This window comes from Mastigoproctus giganteus, chromosome 7, assembly GCF_048544385.1.
Source record: "Mastigoproctus giganteus isolate SK-2022 chromosome 7, ASM4854438v1, whole genome shotgun sequence".
In the NCBI taxonomy this organism is placed as follows: Eukaryota; Metazoa; Arthropoda; class Arachnida; order Uropygi; family Thelyphonidae; genus Mastigoproctus; species Mastigoproctus giganteus.
In genome coordinates, this window is record NC_143581.1 from 16,991,166 (window position 1) to 17,011,181 (window position 20,016).

The following is a 20,016-nucleotide window of genomic DNA, read 5'->3' on the forward strand; positions in this document are numbered from 1 at the left end:
AAGCACCCGACGCATGAGCTCTCACAACCATGCTCTTTTGAAACTCCGCGATATCTTTACATCCCATAACTGCTACTTGATCACTTTGATCTTCACGACCAGATGCAAATTACCACTGCTCTAGCATACGAAGCTGTTAGTCTTTTTATACTGAGAGTTATGCAGTATACTCTATCACAGACAGGGCCGGCCCCAAAATTTGCGAAACCCTGTTCAAGAATTGCGGGCCCTGGGGTTCTGTGAAAAAATAAATACGGGATATTTTTGTAAAAGTTTTCTTTTTATTGTTTTTTTTTTTTTTTTCAAAATTTTTCAGCTCTTGGAGTGATGATAATGTGGGAAACTAGACATTAAGACGGCGGTAGGTTCGTTGATAGAAATGCGGAAAAGACGCGACTGATAAGACCATTTCAGTGCGGGGGCTCTTGTTCGATCGACAGAACCGGTTGAACATGCTTGTGGCCGGCGCTGATCACGGATGTGGTGGTCATAATTCAGTGATCACCGAGTGTATTTTAATGATTAACGTTACTCCAATTAGAAATTTATAAGTATTTAAGGTACATAAATCATTTTAAAATATTGCTTCGTTATGGTATAATGGCTTAGCCTCTTGTTTAGAAAAGTACGGATTGAAACTCAGTTGTAAACTGGGCAAATATATCTTTAAGGGATTTTTCACCACGGCCAGTTCTAGAATTTGAGGAATCTAAATGCAAGCATTAAATGTTGGTACCGCCAGGTTGTCCTCGCCTGTACTGAGGCCCCATTCAATTTGGGACTGGGTGCTTCACCTTGCTCTTCCTAAGGGCTGGCCCTGCTTTTCACTCAGAGTTTTATTTTTCTTTCATGTCCACTAAATGGACATGTGTATATTAAAAATGTCTGATGCCCACCAAATCTGGAACAAATCAACGTTTCCCCCCCCCCCCACGAAACGCAATGGCAACTTCTATCCTCCGTCCCCAAACGGTGGACATACGGTTTTGATTTTCCCAAGTTGGGTTTATGAAGCCTGGAAAATTGATAGGGGGCGAAGATGGATACGAAACTACACACTGGGGTTTATCAGCCTGTATATGATAAATATACTCCAGCTTTGGAGAGTAAATGAAACTTTTGCGCATGCCAACTCCAATTACCATTGTCTTCTGTCTCAGTATATATTAACGTTTTATAGCTCTGCATTCATTTGAAATTGAAACTATAAATAAAAACAATTGCAATATATCGACAAACTAGGACGCATGTTAGTAATAGAATTTAATGTGATTCAAACGCCTACACACTTAGATAACAGTAAAGTCTTTTTTCATTACTATTATTTTAAATTCCGAATAATTTATCGTTCTGCTAATCGGATTATATCCAATTACCCACTCTCCAATCTCACCACTGAAACAGTTGACCTATTTCTGTAATTATATTTTACCACGTAAGCTCTCAAGACAGAGGGTGTTGATGTACTGATTTATTAGCTCAGCTTGCACAGTACCTGACAGAAGCTAGGTACAGAACGCCTGATAGTATCTTGAGTTATGCTCGACTATGATCATGAATTATTTCTTTATATTTCCGAGAATAAATTTCTTTTTCTCCCATCAACTGAAAATTAAAATAGCTAATAACACGTTTTAAGATTTTTACATATTGAGGAAAACGAAACAAAGATCTCCCTGATGTTTGCAATGTATGGAAATTTGTGTTAAAAAAAAAAATAAAAAAAAAAACACTATTTTTATATTGTAAATTATGCGGTTAAAGTTGGGCAAATTTAAAATTTCGATGCTGAAATCTGTAACGGTTTGTAATTGGAATTAATGCATAATTCATTTAAAACAGCTATCATTTTCACTGTAGGTGGCGCACATTGCTATCAGTTTAATCACGCAACTTGGCCAAGTTCCAAGCAAAGTTCTAAAAAGTCAACGAACAAAAATAGCAATTGTTAAATTATTATTAATCTTTGTTTAGTAAATAGTTCTGTACAAAAGTTGTAAAATTTATTGAAAACAAAGACGGCAAAAGAAACTTATAAAAACTTAAAATGGTTACTGTTTTTTTATGCATTAATTCCTGAAATTGAGAGAAAACAAGTGACGTCTGTCACGTTCTTAGAGAACATCTGCGCATGCTCCAGTTGAATCAAGACGGTCTTTGTTAGCTTCATTAACATTCACATATTCCCAAAGTCATTTGTCAAACTTCATTTCATTGGCAAATTGCCTGCGCATTAAGCTCTAATTACCTAATGGATATTTAATATATAAATTAATATTATAATGATTAATTTACGAAGAACACTGAATGAGCCATAATAAATTATTCACAGGATAAAATGTCTACTGAATATTTGAATTGAAAGAACATTTTCATTCATTTTATAATACAATTTATCATCTAGAAAAACGTTGCATACAATGGTCTTTTTTTTTATATAGTTGTAAATTTTACAAAGTTTATTTTTTAAGAATCGACTTCACGTATTACAGTTATCGCTGAATAATATTTTTGCAATTTGAAAATTTAAATTTCATAATACAGGTTTAATTAAAGATGATCCATTTTAACATAGTTAACGAATAGTTTATTTTATTTTTAATAAAAAAATTTAGACTTAATTTTCTATTGGAATTCTGATAAATAATCAAAAAGTATGGAAATTTTTAAATAAAATCTTTCAAACACCTTTGTTTACTAATTTTTATACAAATATAAAAAAGGGGGAGGGGGACATTTTCCGTAGTAATCTTCAAAGCAGAACTAATACAGAAGTTATTAAATACCGAAGAGGAAGGTTGCTGTCATGGCCCCTTAATATATCCCGGAAATGTAAAACTTAAATCATCATGATAGTGATAGTCACACAGACATTATTCCGGTGAGAGCGGGAGCACATACACGTGCAAAAACTTTAATGAACTTTGTATTTGCTGCACCTTCTTCCCACACTAGTAGTAAGACGCCTGTATCGACTTACACACACCGGAAAGCAAGCCTTGAAGAATATACAAATTCAACGGAAAATCAGTGATTAACACTTTGATTCTATCGGGGGGGGGTCAATGAACGCTAGGGAAGGGAGGAATCATAACTGGGAAAAAGAGGATAATCCTGTAACAGACTTTTACTCAACTCCATTACCGCGTCTAAAATTAGTCAAAAGTTCAATTATTTTCACGTAAATTTCTCTACTGGGAGGCCCCTAGGAGGTAGGGCCCTAAATGAAAGTTAACTTCAAACCTACATAAAACACTTACTTATCACGGCCTGCTCTACTTAACTGCTGTTCAAAACTAAACTCTCAAATATCTGCACCAAAAGTCGCCCATGCGCACAAAGATCCAAAGCGCTTGCAGATTCCCTTGTCATAACACCATACACGGTTGAGTTGCGTCGGCACAACCCCATCGTATGCCACAGAGACGGTCGATATCAGAAGAAGTTGGTCTTGACACAGCTCTACATCACGGACAGGGAGTTAGATACTATCTGTGACCAGTTTTCTTACCTCCCCTACGATATCCCTCCCTTCTCTCTCTCCCAACCTCACCTGCCGTCACACACCTTCCCTCAGGCCTTCGGGGTATTTCCGATCGTCCCGCTGTGCAACAGGTGGAGTTGCTTTTCCATGACTGAACTTGAATGCCTCCATTCCTAGCAAATGAGTCATCAGACGGTGAGAATCTCATTTTTCAAGGCCCGACTGTTATCTGACCCCCATCGTTTTAACAAACCGCCAACACATAACCTAGAGACAGAAAAACACTTCTCATAATGTCAAAGAGAGACAGACAGAGAAAAGGAATTTAAACAGAAGCCAATTGAGAAAGTCACTCTTCCAAGCTAATAATTAAAACCATCAGGCGAATTAACTCCTCTTTCGAAAGGTGCATGCTCAGAGACATCCAGGAAGAACTTGGCATTCATCTGATTTAGATTAACATTCAAAGCCTTTTTTCCCAGAAATTACCATTTAATTGGAAGTAAACAAACAAGGGCTTTGGGCTAGAGTTGGGACGGCGATGTGGTTGGGAGGGAGGGGGTAGTAATTCTTTATGTAACACTTATTATGAAACAGACGACTCGAACTCTTGACCACGCATTCGTGCTATTCTTTCTGTAAACTTTTTTGTAACGGCTGAAAGGTGTGTAGTCACGCTAGGGTAATGTATCCCCGCAAAGCATTTCTCTACCACCCAGACGTACACACAAATCACGAGCGGCAGAAGGCACTCAACAAAGTCGCCAGTAACTATTAGCGATGCAGATCACTGGTTGGTCACTTGACGTGTTGGGATGCAATTACCGGATCTGGTCGGCCATAAGTTCTAAAAATGCATCCTACTTTGAATTAGTTCTGGCCGCGCACAACAGACAACACACGAAACTTGGACTGGAGCCAAACGATCCAAGCAGGTCACGTGACGGAACGCACAAAAGGAATGACAGATGTTAATTTCAACACGTGACACGACTTTATGAAATGCGTGAGGCTTTTCCCCCCATTGAAAGAGTTTAGTTTGTTGACCACTACTGAAAAGTACACTGAATTATAAAAAGTTAAAGAGCTGTAGATTATTTTTCTAAATCAAACGATGATAGAGCAGTGCTTATAACCAAAATGGTAATAACATAGAAATTCTCACCTGACCAAAATTCCTCTTCGCTAGCCAGCGGTGCCATTGCCCCACCACCATCTTGTCCACTTGGAGTATCCACTTTCTGGTTGCAGGAGTTCGATGCAAGTGGTAAACCACCATTATTGGATACGTGAGAATAATCCTCCACCTGTGGGCAAGTTTGCACAGAAGTATCTTTCGTGTTCACTGGGTCACTGTGGCAACGACTTTTAGGACAACAATTATCACAAGTCCACAGTTTGTTGGCATTTTTCCATTCAATTCTATCTATGCCTTTCTCCACGGACACTAATAGGTATCTCAATCCGGACACCAAATTTTCGTCCGACTCGAAGTTGGCCACACAGTCAGGCGACAATGGATGCGACCAATCCATGGTGTTAATGAGAGCATAAAATTCTCTTTCATTGATCACTTTCGCTGTCAGTCCGCTGTCGGTTCTATAACGGAAGGTTAATCCTAACGCAATACCTTCTGAGCAGCTGACCCGGTTGGCAGTGGAAAGTGATTGCGTTACCTCGTGTACACAGAAATAGGAGTCGCCTGACTTTAAGAAAGCAGAATCCAGTTCGCCGAGATGAATAATAATCCTTCCATTGACACACAATGGCCAACCAGGAAATCTATGGATACACTTTGTACATCGAGTCGAGTGATCCTGGAAAGATAAAAACAAAAATGCTTTAGGACATCGGAAGTCAAATATAAAATAATTATACTAATTAATATAATAATTAAACACAGCGAAAAGCAATGAGGCAACTAAGGCGATGAGGGATCCATGTGAGTTCTTTGATCGGTTTGAAAACATGTGCAACCGTCGCTTGGACTTATTAATTAATAATATTTTTATGATTTATAAGACTATAATTGCTAATCACAAAAATTATTTTTTTTTTCGTTCTATTTGTCATCCTCATAAAACAACCATCGTACAATCACGATTAAGAAAATGAATACTATTAAGTTGGCCCCATCTACTCGTCAATACAACATAGCTCTATGAAAGCAGAGAGGATATCAAAGGGTGAATGTATTCGTACATTCCAACTATTCATAGCACCGGAAATAACCATCCTCATCTTGGTTCCTACCGCTACCTGATACAATCAAACATACAAAAAAGCCAATAAGGAAGTATTCAGAGTAACTGACGAGATGGAGTGAAATCATAGCCGATTATAAATATCGTGCCCAACCCTCCCATTAATGACAATGACCTTAGATTTAACATTAAGAAGAAAGAAAGACTTATCTCAAAGATCCCAATCAAATAATTTCAAGAAGAAATAAAGGCCGTTCAAATGCACTATAAAGGAAGCATCCATTACAAATGTTCTGTACCCAACCTTCCATTTCCTCTTTTGGTTGAAATTCAATCAGAAATTTTGATATCCTCTTTGTAATCTTATAATCTTTTTTTTTTTTTAATACCTTATTTACTACACTATTCATTTAGAATTATTTATAGCCGATTATAAATATCGCGCCCAACCTTCCCATTAATGACAATGACCTTAGATTTAACGTTAAGAAGAAAAAGCAAGCTTAATAATGTTTCAGAATTTTAATGATTGAAATTTTTTAAGAAATAATGAAAATTCACTTAAATGTTTAAGACCACGTTTCCTAAGCTTATTTTTAAAACAATCACATAAACTCAGTGTCCAGTTATATTAAGAGAGGCAGCAAAGGAGGTAAGCAGGCCTTTAGCCATAATTATGAGCGCATCCATGGATTCAGGGGAGTTCCCTATGGACTGGAGATGTACAAATGTATCCCCAATTCATTAAAGCGGATCAAAAGATGATACGAGTAATTACAGACTATTAGCTTAACATCTGTTCCAGGGAAAATAATGGAGTCACCGGTTAAATAAGTAATGTAGGACCATCTGGACAGGAATGTAATTACACTGCAGGCACAGCATGGATTTGTTAAGGGGCAGTCTAGTCTAAACAATCTGACAGGTTACAATGACGCAGTGGCCAAGGAACTGGATGCAAATAATAATTTTGATATCATATACTTGGATTTCAGGAAGGATTTTGATACTGTTGCACATAAGACTGCTGTACAAACTGGAAGAAGACAGAGCGTGGTTATCAATGACCACTGCTTTTCGTGGACTAATGTTATCAATGGAGTCCCCCAGGCTTCGGTGTTGGGACCATTGTTGCTTTCTATATTTATCAATTGATGAAGGTATATCAGACTTAATGCCCAAGTTTAGAAGATACAAAGGTTGGCAGGATTGTTAATGACAGTACGCTGCTGCAACAGGATCTAGAAAAGTTGGGCAGATGGGCTGAGAGGTGGCAACTGAAGTTTAACATTGACAAATGCAAAGTATTGCATAAGGGTAGCAGTAACCCCAGAGTAACATATTAACTGTGTGGTACAACGCTCAAGGTAGTGGATAATGAAAAAGACCCGGGGTAATTGTGTATTAAGACATGGAATTCTCTGAGCAGTGCACACATTCTGCCAGGACAGCTCATGGGGCTTTTTCAATGATAAACAAACTTTTGCTAGCAGGGATAAGGAGGTGATTATCCCTTTGTACAAGGCCATGGTTAGGCTGCATATGTAGCCTAACCATGGCCTTGTACATGGTTAGGCTGCATATGTAGATCTGCTGAAACGGGTGCGGTGAAGGGCAACCAGATAGGTGAAGGGAACAAAAGGGTGCTGTTACCTAGAGAGGCCTCAGTTCTGCAAATTGCAACTTCTGGAGACTAGGTACCTGCGGGGTGATCTGATTTAGGTGTTTAAAGCCTTGATTGGATTGAGTAAGCTGAATGTGAATGGCATTGTTCCTCTTGCTGAGACTACACGTATAAAGGGACAAATTTCAGTTGAGGAAGCATGGTTGCAGGATAGATGTGTGGAAGTTTCCCTTCAGCTAGCGGGTGGTTGATTAACAGGCTTCCATCTGTTTGAATAAATTCAAGGAAGAACTAGACAAATTATTGGCGGTTTAGGATGGGAGAAGTGTAGTTTTTTTTTTTTTTTTTTTGTTTTGGATGATGCTAAATAAGCTTGCTTTCTTGCACCATTTGCCATTACTACTATTTTTCTCATTGTAAATATGCATTCACTCCTTCTTTGGGGATATGATGCAACTCTAAGAAGAATATGTTCATTAATAGGTGTCATTCTGCATAACATCGGTTTTTTTCCCGAGGGAAAGGTATAATAATGTTATATGCAGCACTAATGCTTTACTACACCATAAATATTACAACTCTCAGAATGAAACTGCCTTCTGCCACTTTTCTAAAACTATCTCAGCCATATCCAATTAACGACATCACATGGTTCGTTGCCATCGTTACCTTGATGCAAACCGATCTGTTATGCAATAAATGGATAAAACATATCGTCAAAGATAATCTACAGCTAGTGTGATTACCGACATCACTAATTCACGAAGAATTAGCGACGTCGGTAAGTTAAGGAGCATAAAGACGCTTCTAACATTATAAATGATTTTTAATTAATAGAACTGTCTATAATTCTTATCATTAATTTTAAAAAAGAATACCCTTGATTGAGGGTACTCTTTTTCCCTAGTTTCATATCTTGGTGAAACCTTTGTTCACTCATTGCACCAAACTTTAGTGGAAAGCATTCAAAGGACCTATACAGAAAACGTGATGCTGCAATCTAGCTTTCTGAAACAAGTGTGTTTTACAATCTTTTCGTGGTCCTTTTGAGTTCTAAATGCCGAGACATTGAAGTTGCGAATTTAACATCTTTCAGGACTGGGATCTGTAGTCCATCGAAGACACCGGTGGAGTTGTTGTTGTTATTTGTTGTTATTTGGTTTTTAGGAGCATTGGCCATATTGCTCCGTGAATATGCGGTGGTCATTCCTGACCTTTCCGCATCCTCCGTATTTGGTGGTGACAGGCTCGAACCCCGGTCTAATCAAGAAGCGTGTGCTACGCACTGCTGCTCCTTCCCACCTGGCTACGGAGGCGCTCCGGTGGAGTTGAGCATCACTTTTTTCAGTTGGTCATGTCTTTATAATCTAATGATCAACTTTAGCCTTATCGTCCAATTCACAAAGACAGTAAGGAAATTCTGTAACTCAACTTGACTAAGAAATATGGTTGTCATCTTCAAATCATCACAAACTGTCCACTCGTGATCAAATGCAGCTGTTTTTCTAACAAAAGTTTGGCCGTTTTCAGTTTCCTTTTAAGCAGGGATCCATGATTTATCTTTGTGACCAATTCTAACACCAAAATCAGCATGGTACGCTTTCTTGTAAATGTTAGCGAATCTTTGTCTGATTTCGTGGTATAAATTTCTACAGGGGGTAGTAGCAGGAATCAGAACTTTTACTACCAACGTGACACTATCTAAAAAAATATGTAGCCGAGTGGTCAGGCGAGCGGGCGCATAAGTACACGTGCCTTGAGTGACGGGGGTTCAAGCCCGTGACTGCTAAATACGGTGCTGTTCCTTGTATTCTATCTATCTTGTAAACTCCTCTGACCGTTTTGTCGTCCCGGAGTATAAACAGAAAATTTATTTATTTATATTTAAATAAATATTGTTAATATAAAACCAATATTGTCTGGAAAGTTACTTGCACGATCTGGTTGGTTTACTGGAGAACACCATAACATTTCATGTCGTATTCATCTGAAGTTGAACAACTTGTTTAATTTTGTAATGCTTGTTTTATGAAATCGAACGATTTAGATCTTTAGAGCTATTCGTAGTGGATGACTAAACATTGCAAAGTTCTTTTAACTCTTTGAGACCGGGTGCTAGTTACCATGACAAAAAAAAAAAAAAAAAAAAAAAACACAGCTCACGACCACACACATACACGACTTCGTCCTGGTTTAGGGAGGATCTAAAACAAGGAAGTTTTGATCTCCATCGTGACAACGACATGATTAACCACTCACGAGTTTCTAAATTCTCTGCACTGAACAGTCGTCACCTGTGACCCAATGCCGTCCGACAACGTAACCTTTGTAGAAGACACATTACAATATCCCGTACTTGACTACGCGTTGCTTTGATTAAAAATAAACAAACCAGTGAACCAACAACCTATGTTTCTTTCTTCTTGGAACCTAATGAGTTGCTAAATGTCTCATTGGGGAGGAGGAAGATAAGGGATGAGGTAACAGAGGTCATAAAGATGTAAGTCAGTAAAGATGTTTGTAATGTCCCAAAAAGATGTTTCTATTATCTCTAATTTATATCCTGGCAAAGTTAAAGACCGGGTTTCTATTCATTACTAAATAAAAAGTCAAAATAATAAAATAAGGTCCGTAGTCGTCTAATATTTTGGGAGGAAGCATCATTATTATAATTTTAAAAGGAATAAAAACACCCACTCGATACTGACCGTTATTTAGCACTTGGGTTGCCGAAGGAATAGCGAATCTTTTGAAATACAACAGTCCGTATCACAGAGAGACCACCCCTGAGTTAGCAACTTAAAAGAGCGAACATTCGTAGCCCCTCTCCACCCCTTCTTCGTTCCAAGGAGGGCGTGACATGGTGTAGCTTCGTATATCTACCAACCAAACGTGTATTCGAAAGACGAGGGAAGAAGATATTCGCGAAAAACCAAGTCACGCCCAATTTGGTGGCACTCGTAGACAGGTAAATTGAGACAAAGGTGGGGTTGACTTTAAAAATAAAAAAATGGAAAGTGCTATAAGGCGTTGAAAACATGGGTTAAAATAAGGGTACAACAAATTCCATGTAGGGTTAAAACCACGTTAGAAAATAAGACAGAAGATGTAGGTTAACCTTCGAGAAACCATTAAAATTAGAATAACTGTCAACGTCTTAATACTTAAGTCTTTATTACAACTTATCTCAATAAGATGTCAGAAAGATTGCTGGTTACTCCGACCAGATTTTTTTCACCACCTCCCTAATGTGGTTGACCTACTCTCGAGAAAGCTTGATTGTAATCAATGAAGAAAGTGATGATAGTGTACAACAATAGAACCAATCCGTTTCCTCCTCTTCCCTCCCCCTTCCGGATGTGGACCAGACTTGGGGGGAAAAAAACCACCTTTATCTCAGCCTTACCACGATATATTGCGTGGACACAAAACAATAACCAAGTTAACAGTTGCCCTCCTCCATCATTCATATCCCTGACTCATAAGTAAACCTTTAGCTAAGAAAAAAAAAAAAAAAAAAAAACAGATGGATTCTATCTTAAGACAGCGGAAGTGGACACTAATCTATTCTTAGTTTAATGATTTTTAATGGATTCGAAACGAAGTGGTCCGTTTCGAACCAATGGACCTCATCAGTGGGCATAAACACTGTTATAGATGATTTTTAATTATTAAAAATATGGAAATTACCTGTAAAGAATGGAAGAAGCAATCCTTTGCAGAAAAATCAAAACTTTAATATTAGAAGCTCGTTCTGTGAGCTCAATCCCAACAGATTGCTTTTTTCCCTAGGTCTTGTGATGGTAGATATCATAAGACCTAGTTTTAATCCGTCAAAAAAATAAAAAAACTCTGATGATTTCAAGACAATGGGTATCCAAAGGTCGTCTACGGAAGCTATACCATGTTAAACTTTGTTCGCGTGAACTTTGGACAGATGTGTATATACAAAACCGTTGTCCAAGTCCCGGATGAAAGCGCAAGCGTGTAATAACAGTCTTCGACCTCTTTAGAAAGTGGAATACGGGTGTACAGTGAGCGGAATACTTAATTTGCGTTATTTTTGAGATATGAGACTACACAGTTCAAAAATATCGATAATTTTAGTTCCAAAATCGATTTATTTTCATAGTTCCAAAATCACTGCATCTAAACTGTTGTTTACAATTTACAATACAAAGCTTAAGTCCCACATAATTCAATTCCTCCCCCTTTTTTTTTTTTTTTAATTGTTAATTTCGCCTGACTTATTCTCGTCATTGTGAACCACACGGGGGGTGTCAGCAAGTTAATAATTTTCATAAAGATACCCACGTGCCAAGTAAACATAAAATAAACAATAAATAAAAAATCAATTGGCCTTACCTCAACAACACATGTGTCCTTACACAAATTTATTCCATAAAACTCTGCACGAGGTCACTGAGATGCAAATAAAATCTCGTGTCACTTCTTTCCGGTAGTTAAAGCTCCTAAAGGTTGCACGGGTCAAATAAACGCATGGCGAGTTAACCAAGTTGAATCACCTGTTTCTTTGAAGTGTATAGTTCAAAAAAGGCACCTATGATTAGGGGGACCGAAAACGATGTCATAACACCAGGTCAGCTCTTCATTCAATGACTTTGCTAACACAATACAAGCGGCAGCCGAACCACGCGCACACCCCCCTGTCTCGCTTTGACTAACTCATGGCGGACAGATAACTTTTCCCACCATGGAGCGTGCATACTGGCGGGTAGTTTGAACCAATCAGCGTGCAGCGTAATCTTTCTGTTCTGCCAAACGACACAGAAGTATCTGATACTGCTGTGGCATGAGAGTTGAATGGGGTAGAGAGGATTTGGATACTGAAGCAGAAGATGGGGCGTAGTAATACTAACCTCGTATGTCGTCGGACATCACTAGCGACATGCAGGAAGGTATCGACTTAGAACGAATACAAGGACACACGACTACCCAACAGTCCACCTGTTAATGACACAGTTACGTGCCGTTGCCCTTAGCAACATTTGTTTCGTCTGTTTTATACTGTACTAAGATTTGGGGAAATATTTCTACAGAAAGGATGAATTTATCAAAAACGATCTCGATTTTATTTGAGTTTTTGAGCTACCTGGTGGCAGTTACCCTTGATTGGTAGCAGTATATATGTGACGTCCCCTCTGATATATTTCTAAGTGTTTCAAGCAATTTTCTTTTGGTTATTCGAATGGACGACCCTCAAGTATTTTCTTAGGTTTGGGAAGAAAAAGAAGTCGACACAAGTTGTTCCTTGAATGTGAATCTGTTTCAATGCTGTGACCACGCTGCTTGGCTAGTTATAATAATCACCGAAACAACAGATGATGGCACATTGCGTTCCACCTTCCAGTTTGGGAAACGTTGCCCTGCACAAACAGTTTTAACTTCTCGAATATTCAGTACTAATTCCTTAAATGCCGATCTCCAGGTAATTCTCCAGTGGGGAAAGACAATTTCAATTCTTCTAAAACTCAGTCCTGTCATATATCTCGCAAAACAGGATTTTCCTGTTCTTATACTTATCTTCGGTGACACTCCAATGTAGACGACACCACATATCTCTATTGGGGATTTCCCTGACTTCTAATCTCTCTTGACATAAGCACATTACAAATATTACTTCCTCTGCTACTAAAAAAATGTTTTCTATTTCTCTCTCGGCGTTATTTTCCTTCCAAACAGCTGCTCACTCTGTACAAATCTCAAATCCGCCCTACCATTGAATACTGTTCCCACATCTGGGGCGGTGCCCTCATAACCTCTTTCAGGCTTCTGGACTCCATTCAAAAGAGGGCAGTTAGGCTAATTAATGACCCATCTCTTACAAAGTCTTTCCATTCTGTCTCATAGACGTTCTGCTGCATGCCTTTTCTATAGATACTTCAATGGGCACTGTCCTTCGGAATTAGCTTCTATAATTCCCGCTCTCTCTCTCTTCCAAATCAGTTCGAATACATGTCGCAACCAGTCAGTTCCTTTTACTGTCCAACTTCAAACTCACACAACCAACTTTTCTTTTTCCGCATTTATTCCTTCAACTTCCGTTTTCTGGAACAACCTTTCTTCATACGTATTTCCTGAAAATTACAATCTACAGAAGTTCAAGTCTAATGTCAACAAATATCTTCTTTCATCTTCTCAACCTATGCACGGTCCTATAGGTTCTAATTCCTCTCGTGCTTGGGTTTTTCATTTAAAAAAATTAGGGAGATCATCGAAATGACCTATTACCTCGGCTTCAGTATGAAAAGTGGCCATGGAAATTATCCTGTCCAGAACAGGAATTGAACTTAGGCCTTTTTACACTGTGTGTAAGAACAGAAGCATTAATCACAGTGGCAACCAGAGCATCCTGGAAAGAAACTAACAGTAAATAACCTACTGGGTGTGGAAGAGCCCGGAACATAGGTTTTTAATTGAGGTTTAGGGTTCTGACCATGACCATTTTCGCAAAACAGGAAAAAATACGAGTGCAGAACCATATAAAGAGCATGCGCCACCGGTGGTTCCCCACAACTGCACCATCAATACTCTTGTGAGGTAAACAGAACTCTATAAATGCCAGGAGTGTGTGTGTGTTGTCCTTCTGGCTTCTTGGCCTCAGGGCTTCTAGTGGGACTTCACTCTGCCCGCCCACAACAGGGAGGTGAGTCAGGCAGTCCATCGATATCTGGCTAGTCTCCACCAAGGTCGCCTGAGCTTCCTGACGGAGACCAATGGAAAAAAAAAAAAAAAGTGAGAATATGGGAGATAGTTTAAGAGTGGAAGCAAAAGTGGGAAGGAAGTAGGGAGGACGGGCAAATAAGGCGTCTCCTCCATGATGAGGAAGAGAGCAAAGGGTGGGATCCCCTGGGCTGAGAGGTCCACTCAGACACAGGGAAACTATAAAGGACAACCTGGATAGTACCCATTACCAAGTGACGCAAATCAGAAACATGTTGGGCTGTTGTAGGGTAAGTTTTTCTGAATGAACTAGTAGCCAGCATGAAAACTATTCGTAGGGCCCCTCTCTACACATGATTCTACGTCTTCGATCTTCGCACAGGGCAGCAAAATTGGCTACTCGTCCCTGTCTCGTAGTCAGTAGTGACTTCTCTAGCTCCTCATTATACGACTGCTATACATTAGTTAGACATATCACCTGTGGAGACTCGTTCCATGGAGTAATTTTATTCTTAACTAATTACTAGAGTTGGTTTAAATAATTTTAAACCAACTGTGGTAATTCTACAAGAGTTGGCCTAATATGTTACAGATTTCTTTTTAATTCAAAATTAGGTTTTTTTCTCAGATTCCTCAACATAACAATGCGCTAGCTCACAATGCATTTGCTATAAGAATTTTTGCCAAAAAAGTTCCCAGCAATTAACACGTTCGTTCTCTCTTTATTATAAACTCAGACTCATTACTTTATCAATATATCCAGTGAGCTCACAAGGAGAAATTCAAAAAGTCTACACTTCAAGCGAAAGTCTATTCAGTCAGTGAAGTCATTTAGCTGTGCGAAATGGAGAGGGAGGGGAAGGAAGAGGTATAGGTAATGCATGCTCTAGTTGTTAAGTATGTGACGTTGTCAGCAGTTTCAAATATTTTCTAAGACCACATTCTTTCGTTTAAGGGTTTTGCAGACACCATTGTAATATCTCAAGCAGTGCTTGACAAGACGATGGATTTTTGTCATTTGAAACCACACTTCCAATTAAACAAACGTAACGGAGTTGGGTGGCTTGACAGACTACTCTATGCTTTCGCTTCCATTCTTTCTCAGGCCGTTTATAAACCCTGAAGGTCAGAAGGGTATTTACGTCCCCCGTATGATGAATGACCAAGTGTAAATCTTTTGTCTCTAAATATTTCATTGAGTTTACCCACCCACACAGTAAAACATAGCGACAGAGAGGAGGGGAAGACTGGAAAAGGGGGTAGGAAGATTCCACGTGAGGAAATGGGAGGTGACAGACAGATGATTACTCAGAGCAAAGGTTCGAAAAAGTGCTCGCAGAAGCGGATATCCGAACTGAAAAGGAGGGTCACGAAAGAGTTAGAAAAAAAAAAAAAAAAGTGATTGAGGATGCGTTGTTGAAATGTGACGTCACAGGTGTTTCAACAGACAGACTCAACTATCGGTACCCACCTCACTTGCACGCATATCTCTTTCACCTTCTCCGATTATTTCCTGTTTCTTTCATTCACCAGGCGTTTCTTGTTCGTTTTTCTACCAAGTAATTATTATTTTTTTAACGATTCTCCCTTCATGGTGTGCCTCTTGAATTTCTGTCAGCTGCGTTGCCATTGCAAGAAGCGTGAAAAAAAATTCCAATAAATCTATTTTTAACCCGTAATTAAAGTCCATTTTTTCGATAAAACAAAGTGTTGATGTTACTTATAAATATATTTCAATAAATCTGAGAAAAAAAAATTAAATAGAATATTCTGATAAAATTCATTAAACAGAATATTCAATTTAAATTTTCATTAAAAAAGATAACTTGTGGGAGCTGCAGTCGTCCATGTTTCTGCCCCACGCATGCTACCAGATCATTATCTTAAACTATTTATATCAATATCGCTAACAAACATCATAATCTGTATTTTATTTATCTCTTTTAAATATCAAGGAGTTTTTTTTATGCATGGGTAACGCATACATCATTTCTACTACCAAGGTAGTTTTCACTGCAACATTATTGCAACAACAGGTTAACCGAAGAGGGCTCAAAAAGCCTTGAAACGGTGTCGTTTGGGTGGTGGTATCCGCAGAGAATAAGTAACAATAGTCTTCTCCATACGTGAAGCGTTACTTATTCGAGGTAGTGCAATACCATGGCAACTCGTTGGGAAGGTATTCACAATATGAGATATTGTGAATTTTGAGATATTGCGATTAAAATGCATTAAAACTACCTTGGCTTCATACTATTAGGTATTTAGCCAGGAAATCCTTTATTTTAAATATCCTTTGCGACTGCATTGTACACCTTAGACTGTCTGTATAAAGCAACCTTCACATGACCCAATATGTCATTTGAAAGTGCTCTTCTACTACGCCCATTTCACATGCTTCTTGCATGGTACGCTGTACTTACATATGCATCTCTAACAATGTTTGATCACCGATCAATATATGGTTTCTACATGTAACGAGTTAATCAAATTTCTGAATGAAAGTAAAAAGTCGAATTTCCGATGCTAACTCCATCTAGTGAGCGTTTCAGAAATGTATAATCAGTTTGTTTATTTTAAATTTTATTTTCATTTCTTTTAGTGTTTAATTGTGAGGTCGAGCAACTAATGATGGTGGGTTACCCAGTGACCCACGGATCATAGGTTGTCAACTACTGCTATAGTTAACTGTTACCATGGTGATAAAAGACGCAACAAAGAGAGAGAGAGAGGTATCGTAAGGTGTCTTTGTTTTGTTATTCTAAGCATAAAGAATAACTGAAGAGAAAAGAAATGGAGAGAGAGAGAAGGCGAGGGGTGGGAAAGGGGTAACGCACGCTGAAATTCCGAACGATCAAACCCGAAACAATCACACAGTAGAAAATGCTAATTGAAAAACTCTTCACGTAGACACACCAGCAGCGACCCTATGCAGCCTTTTAGTAACATGCTTGGCAAGTTCCGCAACTATCCCTTCAAGAATTAATTGGCTTCACGTAATAAAGGCGGATTGACATGTCATCCATTCTAATGACACACGAAAAAAAAAAAAAAGTGTGGGAAGAGCTACAGATCTCGTGGGTAATCCAAATGACGTCACAGATTTTCTTGATCAAGAAATAAGTATTGCTTAACCATATTGGTTAATAATAACCATAACCATATTGGTTAATGATCCAAATTACAACTTAAGCAATGGTAATTCTTTTACATGTATAATATCTTAACCTTACCTAAGGTTAAGGTATGGTCCATAAGTCGACCGTACCTTAACTTTTTGTTCACCAGTGTATAAAATCCATTCTTGGGTTTCTTAAAAATGCCACATAAAAATTTCACAACAAAACCCATAAAATCCAGTACTTTAATTTTAACTAGATTAGTATTTTCTCTATTTTCAGCAGACATTTCTCAAAAGCTCCTGTGCCAAAGTCTCCTACTGATATCACAGCATGTATTCGTTAAGCGAAAAATTCAATTATAACACGTGAAAGTCAGACACGCCTACAGGTGACATCTGCTTTATTTCTCTAGTAATGACAGTGCTCATTTGGATGGTTATACAAACAATACTTGTCAGATTAACCTGCTGGAGTTCGTTAGAGGTCACCCAAGGAGAAGAAATCAATCTGATTTTTTTATAACCGCTAATCAAAAAATCACAAAACAATTAATAGCAAAAGGTTACAGCACAAAACGAAACTTCAAACTATCACACTAGTTGATAGGCCTCTAAAGTTCAAAGTTCAAATTTTTTTACACTCATCCATTGAAAATGGCAGCAATACCTCCACTATTGTGTAATAGCATTAAACACTTAACACTGTTCCGGAAGTGGAAGGAAAGCAGTCTTAGCCACTGCGCTGCCATGGAGACAAAACAACTGATAACATATAAGCGTCAGAAATGCCAATAGCTTCTAACCATAAGGGATTTTTTTACAAGCATGTAGAACGCTATTGTCTTAATGACAATAGCGTTCTAGAATAATGGAAACACCTACCAAAAATCGGCCAATATGATGTTGGGCCACTGCCTGCATTCAGGATGGTAGTGATATGGCGTGGCTTAGAATCCACGAGACTCTGGAAGGGTCCTACAGGATTTGGTACCATTCACAGAGAAAGTAGCCAATGATGGCAAAAACTTTATAAGCACTGCTCGAGAAGCTCACGAAATCTGCCCAATTGATGCCAAGTTACTGGGCGGGCCGCAGCAGATCAATAACTTCCTCGTAGTGATTTTCAAACCATTGCTTCACAATGCATACCCCAAAAAGGACAGAAATGCTGCATGAGAGATGCAAGATGTGTAACTACCGAGGTGAGGGGACGGACTCAGGCCATGCGAAATAAATGTTCTTTATAATAAATGTCTAAATAAATAAAAATAAATTTTCTGTTTATACTCCGGGACGACCAAACGGTCAGAGGGGTTTACAAGATACACAGAATACAAGAAACAGCACCATATTCAGCAGTCACGGGCTTGAACCCCGGTCACTCAAGGCAAGTGTACTTATGCACCCGCGCGCCTGACCACTAGGCTACGGCGGCCCTCTGTCACATACATCGACCTGGAAGCTGCCTTCGACTCCATCAGTATCCCGTCACTTGTTCACCTCCTAGAAAACTATTTCTACATAAAAGGTGACATGTTGTGGTTTATCACAGCCCTGCTCTCTGACAGTCCCATTCTTCTTAAAGCGGATCAACACACAATCTGGAGAAAGATCACTGCGGGAGTTCCCCAAGGCGGAGTTCTCTCTGGAGCATTATTCACTGTAGTTATTATTCCGTTTGTGCAACAGAGAGAAGACATACTCTGCTATGCCGATTATATTAAGGTATATACTCAGATTAACCCCGGCGAACATCTCTCAAACATCAATAAAAAGATCTGTGAAAAGTTACACGACTTAGGATCCTATCTCCATCAATTTGGCCTCCTCATTAACCCTGCCAAATCAACCCAAATTGTCTTTTCTCTGAAGCGCCAAGCCAATGAAATCCAAGCTTCTCTAGACGGCATTCCCTTCCCAGTGATCAAGATGGATACAGACTTGGGAGTCGTCTTTGACTATAAACTGAGCTTCAACCCCCACATTGACAAGCTCACAGCAAAAATTCTGTCAAATGCGCTGGACCACAAAACAACAACTGCTCCACGTTAGGGATCTGGATGTGACTCGTCGGTACATATACACCTCAGTATACTCCGTCGTACTGTATGCCTCGGAAATTTGGGGGTTCGCGGCCCCTACCAACATCAAGCGCGTGTACTCCGCCGAATACTGGCTCCTTCGTTGGATCACCCCAGCAAAGGACAACTGCGATGGCGAAGTCACTTCATTTTGCCCGACTTCCAGATCTTGTATTTGAAAAACGCCTTGTTCTCACTGTCAAGATGACAACCGGAATGGTCTCGGAGCCAAGCATCTGGGAACTGTGTGACTGGAGGATTCCTCTACCCGGACTGAGGTCAGCTCCCACGCTCGCAGCTCACTATAACAGACTAGCGCTCAGTGATCGTTTTCTCCCCAGGGAGATGCTCCCCACAATCCTTTCAATTGACGGCGACCTCTGGAGGTTTGTGAAGGATCGGAGGTACCGAAGACAGATCCTTAAGAGGATCCTGGCTAGGCAAAGTGCACATTGATAAGGGCAGCATAATAATGCCCAATATATTGTAAATAATGTTCAAAGCACGATGTCTTTATGAATGTGTTGTAAATAAAGTGAAGAATATCTTTATGAATATAAATAACATAATGTAAATATGAAAATCTTTATTATTTCATTGTAAATACTGTCAAAAGCATATATCCTGTAAATAATCTGACACTGATTCTATTTTATTGTTGGCTCTGGGGGATGAGCCCGAACTTCGATGTGGGCCCCGTCTCCCCAAGGCTATTGTCCACCAGCCAAAGTAAAACCCCTGGCATTGTTGCTGTGAAGGGTCTATTGTATATACCAAGTTTGTAATAAAGATTATATATATAAAACCCAAAATTTCTC

General features: G+C 39.0%; 1 protein-coding gene across 1 annotated transcript in view; it reads right to left on the minus strand.

The window, feature by feature from the left end:
• LOC150082585 (puratrophin-1-like) overlaps positions 1 to 5,123 on the minus strand; it is a 140,544-nt gene extending 135,421 nt beyond the window's left edge. Inside the window, exon 1 of the mRNA XM_090378702.1 lies at positions 4,650 to 5,123. Within this exon, the coding sequence (XP_090234828.1) occupies positions 4,650 to 5,019 (370 nt within the window). The 5' untranslated portion in view covers positions 5,020 to 5,123. The remainder of the gene's footprint in view (positions 1 to 4,649) is intronic.
• Between the last annotated feature and the right edge of the window lie 14,893 nt (positions 5,124 to 20,016).